This window comes from Notolepis coatsorum, assembly GCF_963971535.1.
Source record: "Notolepis coatsorum genome assembly, chromosome: 19".
Classification (NCBI taxonomy): Eukaryota; Metazoa; Chordata; class Actinopteri; order Aulopiformes; family Paralepididae; genus Notolepis; species Notolepis coatsorum.
In genome coordinates this window covers 63,407,133-63,422,840 of record NC_140183.1, presented here as the reverse complement: position 1 = coordinate 63,422,840, position 15,708 = coordinate 63,407,133, and the positions used below count along the sequence as shown (strand labels likewise).

Below are 15,708 nucleotides of genomic sequence, written 5' to 3'. Positions count from 1 at the left end.
AACAGCCCATAATAGTTTCATTCTACCATTGGACGAGAACCTGGCGCCAGGTTGCCATACCCCTAGGTCCAAGTTCAATCGTGCCGCCTAACATGTCGTGGCAAGCCCCGGTTCCGCGCAGGAATATGTCGGGCGAAATACGAATGGTACTATTTGTTCATAGCGCATATATATATGGCGCAAGTAAAGTAGAACTTTCTTTTAGTCCAGTTCTTTACCCTCCAACAGAGTGACAGACGCAAAGCCTCCTCACGACGCACGTGCGGTGTAGTAAGGCCTACTTGGCCCCAGAATAGGAATTGAGATATCGTGTAGATTAATAGTTGAATAGTCATAGTTTGGCACTATACCGTCGAGTTGGACGTATTCTATTAAGCTAATAATTGTCTATTTATGTATGGTGCATCGTTCGGTTAGAGTTCTAAAGTTATCAGTACCCCCATCGTTCCTGGCGTTATCTGGACGCTTAACCAGGCTGGTCAGACCCCTAGTGGTGATTGCATCCGAGGAGCTCCGGGCCAAGAGCGACTGGACCTGTATATTGGATTACTCTACCCGGACGACGGCGAGCCTTCCACGGCTTGGATTATGCTTTGTGTGCTTTGATTATTCCATGGATAAAGGCCAACACTGCGGAGTGTTGGAACTACCCCCCGGAGAAGACTCCAGGTGAGACGGCGCTCGACACCAGTGAGGTCGCCTCACGTCTCTCCGTTGTGGACCGGCAGCTACCGTCCACAGAGGGTCCAGCTGTATTCGTCTGCGGTCCGAGGTTCTGTGGGCACCGTGTCCAAGACTTTGGATTCTCCCAAGACACCGTCGGCCAGATGGGATACCGCCAGCGGCTTCTCTAACCCCCCCCTCCTACTGTCTTACAACCAGCGGGACCCCCCCCCCCCTTAGTGTATCCAGCTATAATCATTTAAGTACCATCGCTATCGTTTCCTAAATATTCCAGGTTGTATACTTACTCCCTGCGTAACCAGAGATTGGACATTCAATGTTGATTTACCTACGAATACTCATTTGCCATAAAAGTGCATATTTCATATTTCAAATCATAAATGTAATTAAGTGATCGTTGTATACACCCTTTGCTGTATTAAACCTTCGATTTGGTACATTTGTGTGGATTCGTTTCATCAGGTGGGAAAGTGTTCATCATACTTATATCTTGTACTGGGTGGCCAGAAGTTAAAGTACATGAGGTAGTGGTATTAAATATCATATCTAACAATACAGTCAGGGAATTGTACCCCTCAGTTACACTAATGAATTGAGTTTTAAGGTGCATTGCAAAACATTCCATGTTTTTGGGGCACAGAAGCTAAAAGCAGATTTTCCTAATGCAATCACCAGAGTGAGTATGATAAGGTCCAGAGCTCCAATCCAGCAATGAGGTGATGTAGGGTGGAGGATCACCAATAACGGTCTTATACAGAAACAAATGCCAATGCAAGTCACGTCTCTGCCAGAGAGGACCACCCAACCTTAGCATATAGGATACAGTGATGGGTACCATAACTGTCACCAGTGATAAATCCAAGAGCAGAATGATATACAGTGTCCAGAAGCTTTAGAGTGGAAACAGCAGCATGTCTATAGACTATGTCCCCATAATCCAAGACAGACAGAAAAACAGCTTGGCTGGGCGATATAACGATAATTATCACAATATATTTTAATAATCGATATCGGGGGAAAAAATATCAAAAACAAAAAATGTCCTCCTCCCTCCCCCCCCCAGTTTGAAACAGTCTGTACACAGTAGGCTATGTGTGCACTGTGCACATGTGCAGTGGTTTGTCCACCAAAAAAGCGCCAAAAGATAGAAAAGAAACTAGCAGAGCCAGAACTGAGTTGAAGTATTCCCAACTATAAGCCAAACGGTGAAGTACAATTACATAAAATTCCAAGATAAGATCAAATACGACTTTGACAGGTGGTCCAAACTCAAAAACTCAGTACAGGCACGGGTATCAATAGTTAAGATGGATGTTTTACCTAGAATCAACTTCATTAGCTCAATGTTACCGTTACCCCCTCCTGATGGTTACTGGAAAAAATTACACTCCACCGCATACAAAATTTGGAATAACAAACCTCCATGTATAAAAAGATCCACCGCACAGAGAAACAAAGCCGACGGAGGTATGGCATTTCCAGATTTTTACCACTATTTTAAAGCGTACTCTTTAAGACCACTGACAACCTGGTTTGATTCCCAAGCATCTGTATCCTGGAGAAACTTAGAAGTAAATATAGTAGCACCACATAGACTGCAGGACATAGTATACACACCATATTATCAATTAAGCTATGCGAATTGTAATTTGGCCACCTTATTTGATTGTAAAGCGACCTTGGGTTCTATGAAAGGCGCTATATAAATTTGATCTATTATTATTATTATTATTATTATTACTCATGTGATGCGATTATGGCGTGAAACACACAAAATATTCTAACCAACATAAATGGCATAGTCATACTTAGGCGAGTCAATATATGGTTTAACCCCAAAAAAATTTATACAAAAGGTTTTTCAATGGATTCTGGTAGTATTGGGCGTGCTAAATAACATACTAAAAGTCGACCAAAATCGACCCCTCCGAAAGCCGTCATTTCCAAGATGGCGTCCCAGATGGCGCCGGGGCGATTAAAATGGCTATATCTCAAATTAAGAAAATGGTGCAAAGGATTTCTCAACTGATTCTGGTACCTCTGGGCATGCTCACTAACATACTAAAAATCTAGGAAAATACACCTTCCAGAAAGGCTTCATTTTCAAGATGGCGTCCAAAATTGCGGCTGGCCAAGCTTAAAATGGCTATATATATGTCAATATAAAAATTATATAAATGATTTTGTCATTTGATTCTGGTACCCCAAGTACCCCTAGACATACTTAGGAACATACTAAAGTTTTAGGGAAATACACCTTCCGAAGAGGCTTAATTTTCAAAATGGTGTCCAAAATGACGACTGGGAGCTTAGAATGCCTGTATCTCAAATGGGAAAACATTTCTAAAGGATTTATAAACTGATTCTGGCACCTCTATACATTAATAACGAGCAAAATATCTAGCTAAATATATCTGCTAGGAATGCATCATTTGCATCATCAAAATGGCTGCCTGTAGCTTATTTTGGCTAAAATTAAAATTGGTTATTATATTCAACCTAGAAAGCTGGCTTTGGTGTTGAACACAAAATAAATGACCCACTTATTGTGGTCTTTAGGCCTACTCATCATCTTCAGGATCCTCTGGGAGAAACTTGTTATGTGGATTGTCACATTCATGAAGTTGACATGGTCCACAGACAGTAGTACAAGGTAGTCCATATTTTCTGCATGAGCAGCGAAGTGTCTTGCAGGCAGTGGTACAGTTACAATGAATGACCTTCAAGAGACTGTCTGGAGCAGCATTCATTGTTGACATGAGTGGGACAAATCTATTGTCCTGCAGGTTCCAGCCCCAGTCTAGAGCATCTATACCATCATCTGTTCCCATCCAGACCATGACCTGGTAGTATGCTCTACGACAGTGGAATTTGGTAGCAGATTCAGTTGGTGGTAGACATTCAGGCGTTACCGTTGATGAAGCTGAGACAACCTTCTTGCTGAAAATGTTATATCTCATTTTTGCAAGCGAATCTGTGCACTTTCCACCAAAAAAGACAGCCATTGCTTGGCACCCAAGGTCATCGATCACATCTGTTGTCTGGTTTGGTACAGTGAATGCATTGGCACAAGCCTGAAGTGAAGGACAGGATCCCCTTTTACAAGTTTTTGGAATGCTGTCTTTTTGCCAACTCCGAAGATCCGGGAAGTTGTGTCACAGCCAGTCACAGCATGGATGAACAGCAACTGAGAACACACATCCTGTCCGAGTACTTCTTTCAAATGGTTTATGGCGTACACTTTAAAACTGCCATCAGCTTTCGACTTGTCTGATCTGAAATAAAGGCCCTTGCTATCTCTCTGTGCATAGTAAAGAAGTAAGACGAGGAGATCAGTATCTTCTCCAATCAGCGTCGTGGTGTGAAGAAGAGATGATCCCACTGCGGCCCTTACTATGTCTACATCAGCATCTCCAAGTGAATTGACCACAGTGCAATCCCATTCTTTCAGTTCATCACTTATCATGTGGATCAGTTTCTGTTTATTCAGATCTCTTGACAGGAACTCCTCCTTCTTACCTGAGAACTCTGTCTCAGCAGTGAAGTTGACAATGGGTTGAATATTGTTTCCTCTTCTTTGATGTGTGTTGTCTTTAATGGATGGCCCATCCTCATAGCCATCAAACACAATGGTTGTAGCTGAGCCATAATGTTGGATGGTGAAGTCTGCATATGACTGTGCAATTTTACCATAGCTTTGTCCGTGCTTCCATTGTATTCGGTGAAGGAGTGAACCACCATCAAGAACATAATGCTCCGTTTCTGGTACAGAATCTAGGATTGCATCACTTGCATGATCACAGATCGCGTGCGCTAGTTGTGGTTCATCAGCTTTGCGGAAGACGTTTCCGGCTTCAAAGAGGGCAGGAGGGAAAGGACTGAGTTCGTAACGCATAACCTCCTCCAATGACAGCTCTCCAGTTTGGGAGACAATAAGGAAACGTTGAAAAAGAAGTGCAGAATCAATGATTCGATCAGGAGCAACCTTGATAGACGATTTTTGTCCAAGGGTTATGGCTTTATCCTTTCTACTAAATGAAAATGTGAATGCCGGCTGTCCGATCATTTTGTGCATGATGTTGCGTCCAACAGAGTCATAATCATGCACGTTCACTCCATCCTCAGCGACAACACCTGTAACAACATTCCTTAAAGAAGAGTCTGGAGAGAAAGGTGAACATATAGCAAGTTTTGAAGTGATCTTCTCCAGGTCAGCAGCATCCCTTTTCATCCTTGCCTCTGTTGAATCCTTGTGCTGTTCTGATGTTGTGTATGTCTGGTTTGAGAACTCCTGCATTGCGGTGTTATACTCTGATGTTATGCCCTTTGACATTGTCCAAAGGGATCTCTGATTGTCGGTCATTCCACTTCCATGGGTCATCCCTCCTGTAGTCTTCAATGACCTCATCAATGTTGTTTCGATTACAAGATCTGAGCTGAGGCCTGCCCATGATTGGCTGCTGCGACGGATAACATGAAAACCCTTTTCAAATTGTCTGAAGACATCTGGGTGGTTGATGTGAAGCTGACTCATCTCTTGGACATAAAAGTGTGCCGATTTCAAGTAATTGTAATGCCCAGCCGCAGCGAATATCGGCATGCATTCAGAAACAGCGCGTAGGTGCAAAAGCCAGGAACCTGTGCGATCTGCTGTTATCAGTGACCTAGCAACTTCTAACATGTGTTGGTAATTTAGCCACAACTGACTAGTTTTGGATCTAGCACACAGTTCCATCTTCCTTTTTCCCAGCTCTTCATTTATTGTAATGAGGGTCTCTGATGTGAACACTGTTTCCAATGGCATTTCACCCTTAACTATTGAGGTATACATTGCTTCAGACTGTTCAACCATTGCTGCAAATTCATGACTATCATCTACCATTTCTGATATTATCATGCGGTTAAGACATTTGTCAACCAGAAGATGGCCACGGAATGCTCTCTGAACTGATTTGCCTGTCATCATATGGGCTACTGAGTTCTCCCCATAGACTACCCCTAGAATGTCCTTAAGTCCTGTACCGTCCATCAGTGTACCAATTGCTCCTAGCAAATTCATAAATGTGTGAAATCCTCCTAGGAGCAGGACAAAGGACTTGAGGTGACTGCACTGTGGTGAATCTAGGATTATCTCTGCTGCTTTCCAATATAGGGGTTGGTCAAATGTAACTACTGGGGCAAGGTGGTGTTTGGATGCCAGACCACAAATGAACTCCAGTGTTGACAGAATGCATGTTTTGTCTCCGGAGTACATGTCTATCATTGGTAAGTATCTCACTGAAGACTGCCCTGGATGTTCATCTCCCTTATGAATAATGTGCAGCATCCCCTGCCAACCAGGTGCAGGCTGTTTGAAATTGAACGATAACTCCCAAAGCAGATCAACCATCTTGTTACAAACTGATTCAGAAAAAGAAGGCTTCAACGATGGTAGTTTGGGAGCTGGAGAGTGCAAACACCTCTAACTATAACAACTATAATGGTCAAAAAGAAGGCTTCAACTATGCTAGCTTGAGAGCTGGAGAGTGCAAACACCTTTTTTAGTAAGCTATTTGTATTTGTATAGTAATTTTAAGCTCCTGGGCGCCAGTTTGGACAGCATCTTGAAAATGATGCCTTTCCGGAAGGTGTATTTTCCTAGATTTTTAGTATGTTCACAAGCATGTCTAGAGGTACCAGAATCAAGTGAAAAATCATAGTTATATATATTTTTCTATTGAGATATATAGCCATTTTAAGCTTGGTCTGCCGCCATTTTGGACGCCATCTTGAAAATTAAGCCTTTCTGGAAGGTGTATTTTCCTAGATTTTTAGTATGTTAGTGAACATGCCCAGAGGTACCAGAATCAGTTGAGAAATCCTTTGCACCATATTCTCAATTTGAGATATAGCCATTTTAATATCTCCACCGCCATCTGGGACGCCATCTTGGAAATGGCGGCTTTCGGGAGGGTCGATTTTGGTCGACTTTTAGTATGTTATTTAGCACGCCCAATACTATCGGAATCCATCGAAAAACCTTTTGTATCAATTTTTTTTGGGTTAAGTGCTTTTTTTTCATAGATTGACTCGCCTAACTCCCCTATTCAATAACAATGAACTCCTGATTGGAAAACTACCTATAAGATACCCTAAATGGGAAAAGCAGGGCATACACACATTAGGAGATGTTTTCAACAAACAGGGTTTTTGTAGCTATAAAGACATACATAAAAAATGTAATCTCACCAGATCCACATATTATTTTTACGCACAGTTATTGGTTTGTTTGAAGGCTCATGGAGTCCCATTAAGGATACCAATTGAGCACCACAGATACCACAAATTCTTCTATGAAAGAGAGACATCGAGAGGTTTCGTATCAGATTTTTATCATCACTTACTAACGTCCTCGTATGGAATCCTCCCCCTAGACTCAGTCTGGAGGAGGGATATACCAGACCTGGAAATACATTTTGATTGGCAAGAAGTCTGGACAAACGTTCGAATTGCGTCACGTAACCCGGACCATCAACAAATTAATCTTAATTATATTCATAAGACATACTTGACTCCTATAAGATTGAACAGAATGGGACTTAAACAAGACTCCAGATGTTCCTTATGTACAAATGGGGATGAGGGTACATTTATGCATGAGCGAGAGCATATGTATGTAGGGTATTAGATAGCAAGTATTAGGTGTATATCTTGTATACTACATTTATTTAAATGGTGATTTCATTGGATGTTTACTAGGGCTGGGCGATATGGCCTAAATATGATATCACGATATTTTCTGACCTTTCGGCGATACACATCACGATGTTTTTCTTTTTTTCCCCAAACAATTCATTATGAGGCTTACCAAGAATGTATTTGAGTTTGCAAGCTAACATTAAAGACAAAATAAAATACCCATGCATTTAGCATTTTTATATTATATATTAGATTTAGATTAGATTATATATTGCATATATTTAGCAATGAGATATTATATGATTTAGATATGAAATATGATTAATTGAAAATGGGGGACCCTGATGTAAACAAGACGAAAGTCTCTCTGGTCTGCATGTATTGAGCTGTACTGTACCCATTCTGCAATATGTTAATAAAGTTTTAAATCAATCAATCAATCAATCAATCAATCAATAGCATTTTAGCATTTTTATGAAACTACTGTATATTTGTATGTCTCTAAATGTTTTGATGAATTGAAAATAGAGGACCCTTATGTAAAAAAGCCAAAATTCTTTTTCTGGTCTTCATCCTCCAGTCAGTCCACTGTTGTTGTATTGAGCTGTACTGTATTGTACCCATTCTGCAATCGTTAATAACGTTTTTATTCATTCAATCGTTCAGCCGGCAACAGAATAATTTTGATTGACAGTCGAGTCTGTCAATTACGTCACACCGCTTGCACCCGCCCTGCTGTTCTTAGCACCAATCAGCAAGCGCTATGCGTTTTTTACTTTCCGCTCTGTCCGCCATTGATTTTGACGAGAGCTCAGCTCAACGACAACAACAACAGCTCCCCGCGGCCAACGAGTGATTACCAGCGCACCGCAGCATGACTTAAACGAGGCATAATGATTTTACTGCAACGGATGTTATAATAAAAGCCTTTCCATACATCTGTCTGATTGAAAACTTTATTAACAGACCGCAGAATGGGCACGCACAACTCAGCACGGGCTGAGATATGAACAGTAATGTAATGTTTGCTATCTATGTCATCATCGGACGTTGCTATGTTTGGGTAAATACGCTGATGTTATTGAACGTGTAACTATATAACGTTAATGCCACAAAACGAATGCCTTTGTTAATAATAAGTAGTAACTTTGATGCAGTAGTGTGTGTGTGGGGGCGGCGTTGTTCAAACGTTTGAACGGGTGTGGACCAGATTGACGCAGCACAATCCTCTTGGGCAAAACATCACGATATCCACGATACGTTAAAAAACTGTTATCGTTAATGAACTGTACCCGATATTTATATAATATCGTCATATCGCCCAGCCCTAATGTTTACTGTTAATGCTTGTATGTCTAATTTTATGTTGTGTTAAAAAAATTATACAAAAAAAGAAATAAACTTCAAATCAAATCAAACCCCCCCTCTTAAAAACAAAAACCTGTGTTTAACCTAGCCATCTATAAAACATCATGCTAAAACTGTGAAACAAATGTCCTACTCCCCTAAAGAAAGAAATACATAGCAAACATGACTCAGTTATCCAATACAGTGCTGCTGCTTTTTATTTTGTTAAAATCTTTTAGTTAATAAGACTAAAAGACTACAATATGACTACAACGATTTCATGACGGCTTTCTGTCCTCGCGTTTCCGGTTTTCCGGTTTAACATAAAATTTTCAACAACAGATTGCTGCTAATTAAACACTTCATGTAAACGGAGTAACGTTAACGTTATGTCAAGTTCATACGTGTAGTGTAGTATGAACTCGACATAACGCTAACGTTACTCCGTTTCCAGTGTTGCGTCGCAGATGGATGGTACACTCTGTTAGCTCCGTAGCTAATCCGCTTCTAGACTACCGATAGCAGTACCGATAACGTCGGAGCTTATCAATACTATTTTTTTTCCCTAATTTAGTACCGGTTCCCGTTTAGAACCGGGTTTCGGGGGGCATCCCTAAACAGCACTGAGTGATCTACAGGCAGCACCTAATGCTGCACAGACAACAGCACTGAGTGATCTACAGGCAGCACCTAATGCTTCTGACAACAGCACTGAGCAACACCTAATGCTTCTGACAACAGCACTAAGCAGCACCTAATGCTTCTGACAATAGTACTGAGTGATCTACAGGCAGCACCTAATGCTTCTGACAACAGCACTGAGTGATCTACAGGCAGCACCTAATGCTGCACAGACAACAGCACTGAGTGATCTACAGGCAGCACCTAATGCTTCTGACAACAGCACTGAGCAACACCTAATGCTTCTGACAACAGCACTAAGCAGCACCTAATGCTTCTGACAATAGTACTGAGTGATCTACAGGCAGCACCTAATGCTTCTGACAACAGCACTGAGCAACACCTAATGCTTCTGACAACAGCACTGAGCAACACCTAATGCTTCTGACAATAGTACTGAGTGGTCTACAGGCAGCACCTAATGCTGCACAGACAACAGCACTGAGTGATCTACAGGCAGCACCTAATGCTGCACAGACAACAGCACCGAGTGATCTACAGGCAGCACCTAATGCTTCGGACAACAGCACTGAGCAACACCTAATGCTTCTGACAACAGCACTAAGCAGCACCTAATGCGCTGGGATAGCATTATAACATGTGTACGATTCTGACCTAATGGCAATGCCACTGGGACCTGCTCCTCCTCATCGTCATCTGGGGGTGGGGGCCCAGGCGGAGTGCGGGGGCCTCGGGGGGCCGGTCTGGGCGGGCTGCCGTTGTACAGGTGGTCATCCTTGTCCCACTCTGACGAAGACACGAGGGCATTGGAATTATACAGAGGTTATAGAATTAGGACGCGTTAAGAAAAGAGGCAAAACTGGTCGCAGAATTTAACGACAGACATATTGGACAACCAATCAGAGTGTCCGACACACGTCATCTTGGGCACGTGTGGAGGGCCCCATTTTCAAACACACGACAGTAATCAAGGGAGATGCTAATTTAGCACGCACTAAGTTGACATTTACATTTAGTCATTTAGCTGACGCTTTTAGCCAAAGCCACTTACAAGTTCTGTACGACAAGTCATCAGGAAGGGCACAACTCTATCAACTGAGTAACAATGTTCATCAAAGTGTTGAGTGCTACAGTGTAGGTTCGTTTATTAGGACAAGTGCATGACAGTAAGGTTAGTTAGGGTTAGATATATATATATATATATTTTTTTTTAACAGAGTATGAGGCAAGGGGGGGGGGGGGGGGTATGAGATAGCCAGGGTGTGTAGCAGTTTCAGGAAGCAGGGGTGTAGACCCGGAAGGCAGGTCGGGGTGGTTTACGACGAGGCAACGTTGCCCACCTTGTTTCACAATCCTCTTGGGCACGCTCTGCTGCTGGGGGGGCGGGGGCGGTGGAGGGGGGGGTGAGGCCGGGTCGTGCCCGTGTGAGCGCTCTGCCGTACCATACACTGCCACCGTCAGACTGGTGTACCAGCCGCGCAGCACAAGCCCATCTGTGTTCACCTACACACACACAGAAAAACACACTCAGTTAGTTGCCAATTTGTCACACCTTTAATCTACAAAACAGGTGTCTTGACTTTTGATGACATACCTTTCCAATGGGTCTGAAGATAATAGACTTGTTCTCATCATATTCCAGACTGAGGGGGGAGTGAGAGAGTGCAGATCAGTATAAAACATCATTCCAACAGCAACAACAACAACAACAACAACGTGTCTGGACAACACAGAGGCCCTCTATAAGAATGGACTGAGCAGGCTGTTCTTCCTGGGGAGACTCCTGAGGTAGTCCTTCAATGTGTGCAATAGACTGCTGCAGTAGTTCTACGCTGGGGGGGGGGGGGCTACATCAACTCAAGGGACACCAACAAACTGAACAAGCTGGTGAGCAAGGCAAGCTCCGTGGTGAGAGTCCAGAAGAGAAGGAAGCTGACCGCTATCCTGGAAAACCTCCCACCTGCTCTATGAAGAGCTAGCCAAGATGAGGAGCACGTTCAGCCTGCAGACTCATATCACCCCAACACTCTACTAACCACCTCGTAGGCCAGTCCTTCATGCCGGCAGGCGGCAGCCATCAGGCTCCACAACCATGGGCAGCTGTCGAAGAACTAACGGCTGCAGAACGCCAGAACTTTTAGGAACGTCTGACCACTAAGTGTGTCTGACTCTTAACCACCAAAACCTGCACAGACTACGTATGACATATATCATGCCAGTTAGGGTACCTTATATATATTATTTACCTGTATACTGTGCCCTGTGTCTACCGTTTACTTTTACTCATAGTATATATATATATATATTCAGATACAAATTCTATATTGCCTATATTTATTGTAACGTAAAATATAACCGACAGGGCATTACAGACCCTCATCTGCATATATATTTTATATTCAGAGTTAATTATATTGTTTACACTGTTTTTTCCCCTCATATTTTTTATATTCAGATCTAATTGTATTGCCTATATTTCTTTCTTTCTACTATTACCCTGCCCATACGCGTGTATACTTTCGACAACAAATGTTTGTTTCCGCGTTCGAGTTTTGCGCTCTGACTGGCCAGGTCATGCGACATGTGCGGCAATCGTGGGACGGCAAGTTCGGCGCCTATTTCCGGGTCTAACAGCCTGCAAACTACCCAACGCCTAGTTTATCACTGGCTTTCGCAGTTGGTTAAGGTTAGAGTTTGGAATCAGGGCAGGCGTTCTATCGCCATGCTCTAAGACAAACTCTAACCATAACCAACTTCGAAAGAGCGCCCAAGCTTAACCAGTGTAGAAACTTGCGGCGTACATGTCACATGACCTGGCCAATCAGAGACGCGGAAACAAACATTTGTTGTCTAAAGTATTCAGGCTGCCCATACCTGTACCCCCCCCCCTTGATTCCCCAAGGGGATCAATAAAGGATTATCTTATCTTGTCTTATCTTAACAACAACAACAACAACAACTGGAATTTCAACACCCCTTGTACAACTTGTACAATGACAAGCTTATACACACAATTGCTATGATGTGTAGCTCTTTGGTCTTTGATTTGGCTCAAATGGCAATAGGCTCCTTGAGGATTAAAAAAGGACAAATACTATGCAAATACACTTTAAACAAATACAGTAACAAAAACATTGCCACCAGTGGGCTAATTTCCACCAGGAGCTTAAGATGTATTGTGTGATCTATAGCTGTGGCGCTGGGTGGGGTTGAGTTTCTGGACAGACCAGTTAGCTAGCGAACGAACAAAAGACACCCGTCAATAGCGCACACTCTCCCTTTCTTACTATCTCTCTCTCACACACACACACACAACTCCGGGGCCCCTTTGAGCACAGGGCTCAGGAGACTCCACCCTGACTGGTTCTACAGGTGAGACAGACAACTACATCTTAAAGTACTTTGAGGGCTGTATATGAGAGAGAGCGAGAGCGAGAGCGAGAGAGAGCGAGAGAGAGAGAAATGGGGAATGGGAGGAAGACAGGAAGGAGACAAGTGAAGGAGACAACAAGTGAAGAAGGTGGAGTGAAAAAAGAGATTGACCTGCCCAAGCTGTTGAAGGTGCTGTTGGGTTTGGCGATGTTATTGAAGAACAGCTCCAGTTGGAACGCATGAGGAGATGTCTCCCTGGAGACAGAAACACACACACGACAGTCACACACAGTCAGTCTAATGCCCATTTCGACCTTTTCAAACTCGTCAATACACTGTAAACATTCTAAATGGGTCCAAGTGCATTCCCTGTGTGAGTGTTTGCCAATATCGATAGCCGACGGGAGATAAACGTGTATAAACGTATATTATTTTTTTGATATTGATAAATAACTTATTACATATTAATATGATATTGTAAGGAAAGGGCAGGACCAGATAAGCTTGAACACTGAACTCTCCACACACAAGCACACACACACTGTATACTCTCACACACTAAGCAGCAGTCACTTTAGCATGAACACACACACACACACATGCTGCACACGCCCACACTCAACGGTCACCTTACACAATGGAAAAGGTCACTTTAAAAAATAAGAACGGGAGAGGTTCTTGTATAGTATACAGATGGATATAGCAAGCTAGCATAAGGACACATGGTATAACTGTAGATTGTATAGTATAGCATGTATAGTAGTGTACATAAGACCCAGTGCCTCATCCGTAGCTAACTGTGTATTGCACTATCGCAGGACCTTAGCATGTCATACCATGCTCTTGTAAACTTTATGTACATATACCTGTTATTATTATTACTTGTATTATTGCATTGTATTATTGCACATTGTATTATTGCACAAATGTCCTATTCCTGTCTTATTACTTGTGTTGCACAATGCACATCGCTGCGGGCATGACCCCCCGAATTTCACTGTATGCTTGTATGCAGTGACAAATAAAACTCTTGACTTGACTTGGACCAGATAAGCTTTGCTTATTTCTGTCCCTTCTCGAACAAAACCATTTGTCTTGAGCTATGTTTATTATTGCTTGTCTAGGAAGATATATTTTATTTTATTTGTATTTTATTTTGTTATTTTTATTTCGTTTTTGTTATTACAAATGTGTGTGTTTATGGTTGTTCGAGATAAATAAAGATCAAATCAAATCCTTTCACTGCGACAATACAGAAGGTTCACCTCCACACGACAAAGGGTTAACCCTTTCACAACCACATAATGTTAACCCTTTCACTACCACACTACAGACGGTTAACCGTCTGTAGTGTGGTAGTGAAAGGTTAACCTTATGTAGTGTGGTAGTGAAAGGGTTAAAATGCAGTTGAAAAGCTCTATACATCTATAAGGTTATATTTTTGGCACACGCGGACATACAAGGAGATCTGAGTGTGTACATAAACAACATCATTCACAATCAATCATGTAACATCACTGATTCCCCAACAGGCTTGGTAGAAATGAGTACCACTGCAAGAGCTCAGGTGTCCTTCATCCTCACTCCATATTAGTCCCTCTTTCACACAAACACAACTCAATATCCATAGCATACAAAAAGCTCCTAGGGGAAGCATGCTGCAAGTGATGAGGTAATGCTTTCCCTATGAAAGTAAAGTGTGTGTGTGTGTGTGGGGGGGGGGGCGTACCCAAAAGCTCTGCTGTCTGGTAAGCTGCTGTGTGCTTTGATTCCAGGAGGAATGACTCGCACCTCTGTGATCAGGACCCCACATGGAAACCGCACCACATCAATGTTGGTCAACTGTTGTGCATTGCAATTGAAACACAAAATTACTAAACATGAAAGCACAACAAACACGCATTACAACATACGTACCAGTTAAACGCCAGTGGTACTGTAATTACTTAATATCCATTTAAATAGCATTGCCAAATGAATTCTATCAGTCGGTATGGACAAAAAGGTGCAATTTCTTGATAAGGTAGTTGTTTATGTAGCTAGTTTAGCTAACGTTACTAGTCAGTAGCTAAACTAGCTAGCGTTAACTTGTTGTGATTCAAACCGAGAACCGTCACTATACTCCTGGTTAACGTAAGTATTGCACATTTGTAGACAACGGGGGACATTTACAGCCAACTTGACCAGAATGTAGGTTTAGATACAACAAATGTTGCACCGTCCGTTATCATAAACAAGATGATGCTAAGCTAACATTAGCTAGCCATGATCTAGGTAACGTTAGCTGTAATGCCTACAGCTCCACCACCATGCGAGGATCACCACCACCAGCACCGACACTGGCCGATGCTAAGTTCAATAAAAGGTATCGCCTGGGGATGCGGGACATGCTAGATTACCTCTGCGCTTTGGTGTTTAAATGTATCGAGAAACAGAAGCTCCGTTGAGGTGTCCCCCGCCATCGCTTGCTTTGCTATTATCGTTCAGGGGTCAACTTCCGGACTTGCGAATAGTTCCGGGTCAACATGTCTCTGGATCACCTAAGGACAGATATTATTACTAAGGGACAGATCTACGATCAACAGAAGACAATTTTATAAATATATATATATACATCTCTACACGTGCTACAACGTATGCCATGATTGCGACAATAAAGTTAATAATTTTGGTCTGAGATCAGTGTGGCATTGCTTTAAAGTCAGATTTATGAATGAATAAATGAATGAATGAATGAATTAATTGAAATTCACTATGAATTGAAAATGGGGGACCCTGATGGAAACAAGACAAACGTCTTTCTCGGGTCTGCATCCCCTTAACAATTGTGTGTATTGAGCCGTACTGTATTGTACCCATTCTGCAATCTTAAATAAAGTTTTCATTCATTCATTCATTCATTCATTCACAATAAAGTTAATAATTTTGGTCTGAGATCAGTGTAGCGTTGCTTTAAAGTCAGATTTATCATTTACTTTCATCTCA

At 42.2% G+C, this 15,708-nt stretch overlaps 1 protein-coding gene across 2 annotated transcripts in view; it reads right to left on the bottom strand.

Annotated features, from left to right (window-relative positions):
* Positions 1 to 15,205, bottom strand: part of virma (vir like m6A methyltransferase associated) — a 67,695-nt gene extending 52,490 nt beyond the window's left edge. For both annotated transcript variants that reach the window (XM_084336357.1, XM_084336358.1), the window contains exons 1-6: positions 15,123 to 15,205; positions 14,453 to 14,565; positions 12,895 to 12,978; positions 10,946 to 10,994; positions 10,692 to 10,854; positions 10,006 to 10,137 (exon numbers count right to left, since the gene is read on the bottom strand). In XM_084336357.1, coding sequence (XP_084192483.1) covers positions 10,006 to 10,137; positions 10,692 to 10,854; positions 10,946 to 10,994; positions 12,895 to 12,978; positions 14,453 to 14,565; positions 15,123 to 15,185 — 604 coding nt within the window. In that variant the 5' untranslated portion in view covers positions 15,186 to 15,205. The remainder of the gene's footprint in view (positions 1 to 10,005; positions 10,138 to 10,691; positions 10,855 to 10,945; positions 10,995 to 12,894; positions 12,979 to 14,452; positions 14,566 to 15,122) is intronic.
* Between the last annotated feature and the right edge of the window lie 503 nt (positions 15,206 to 15,708).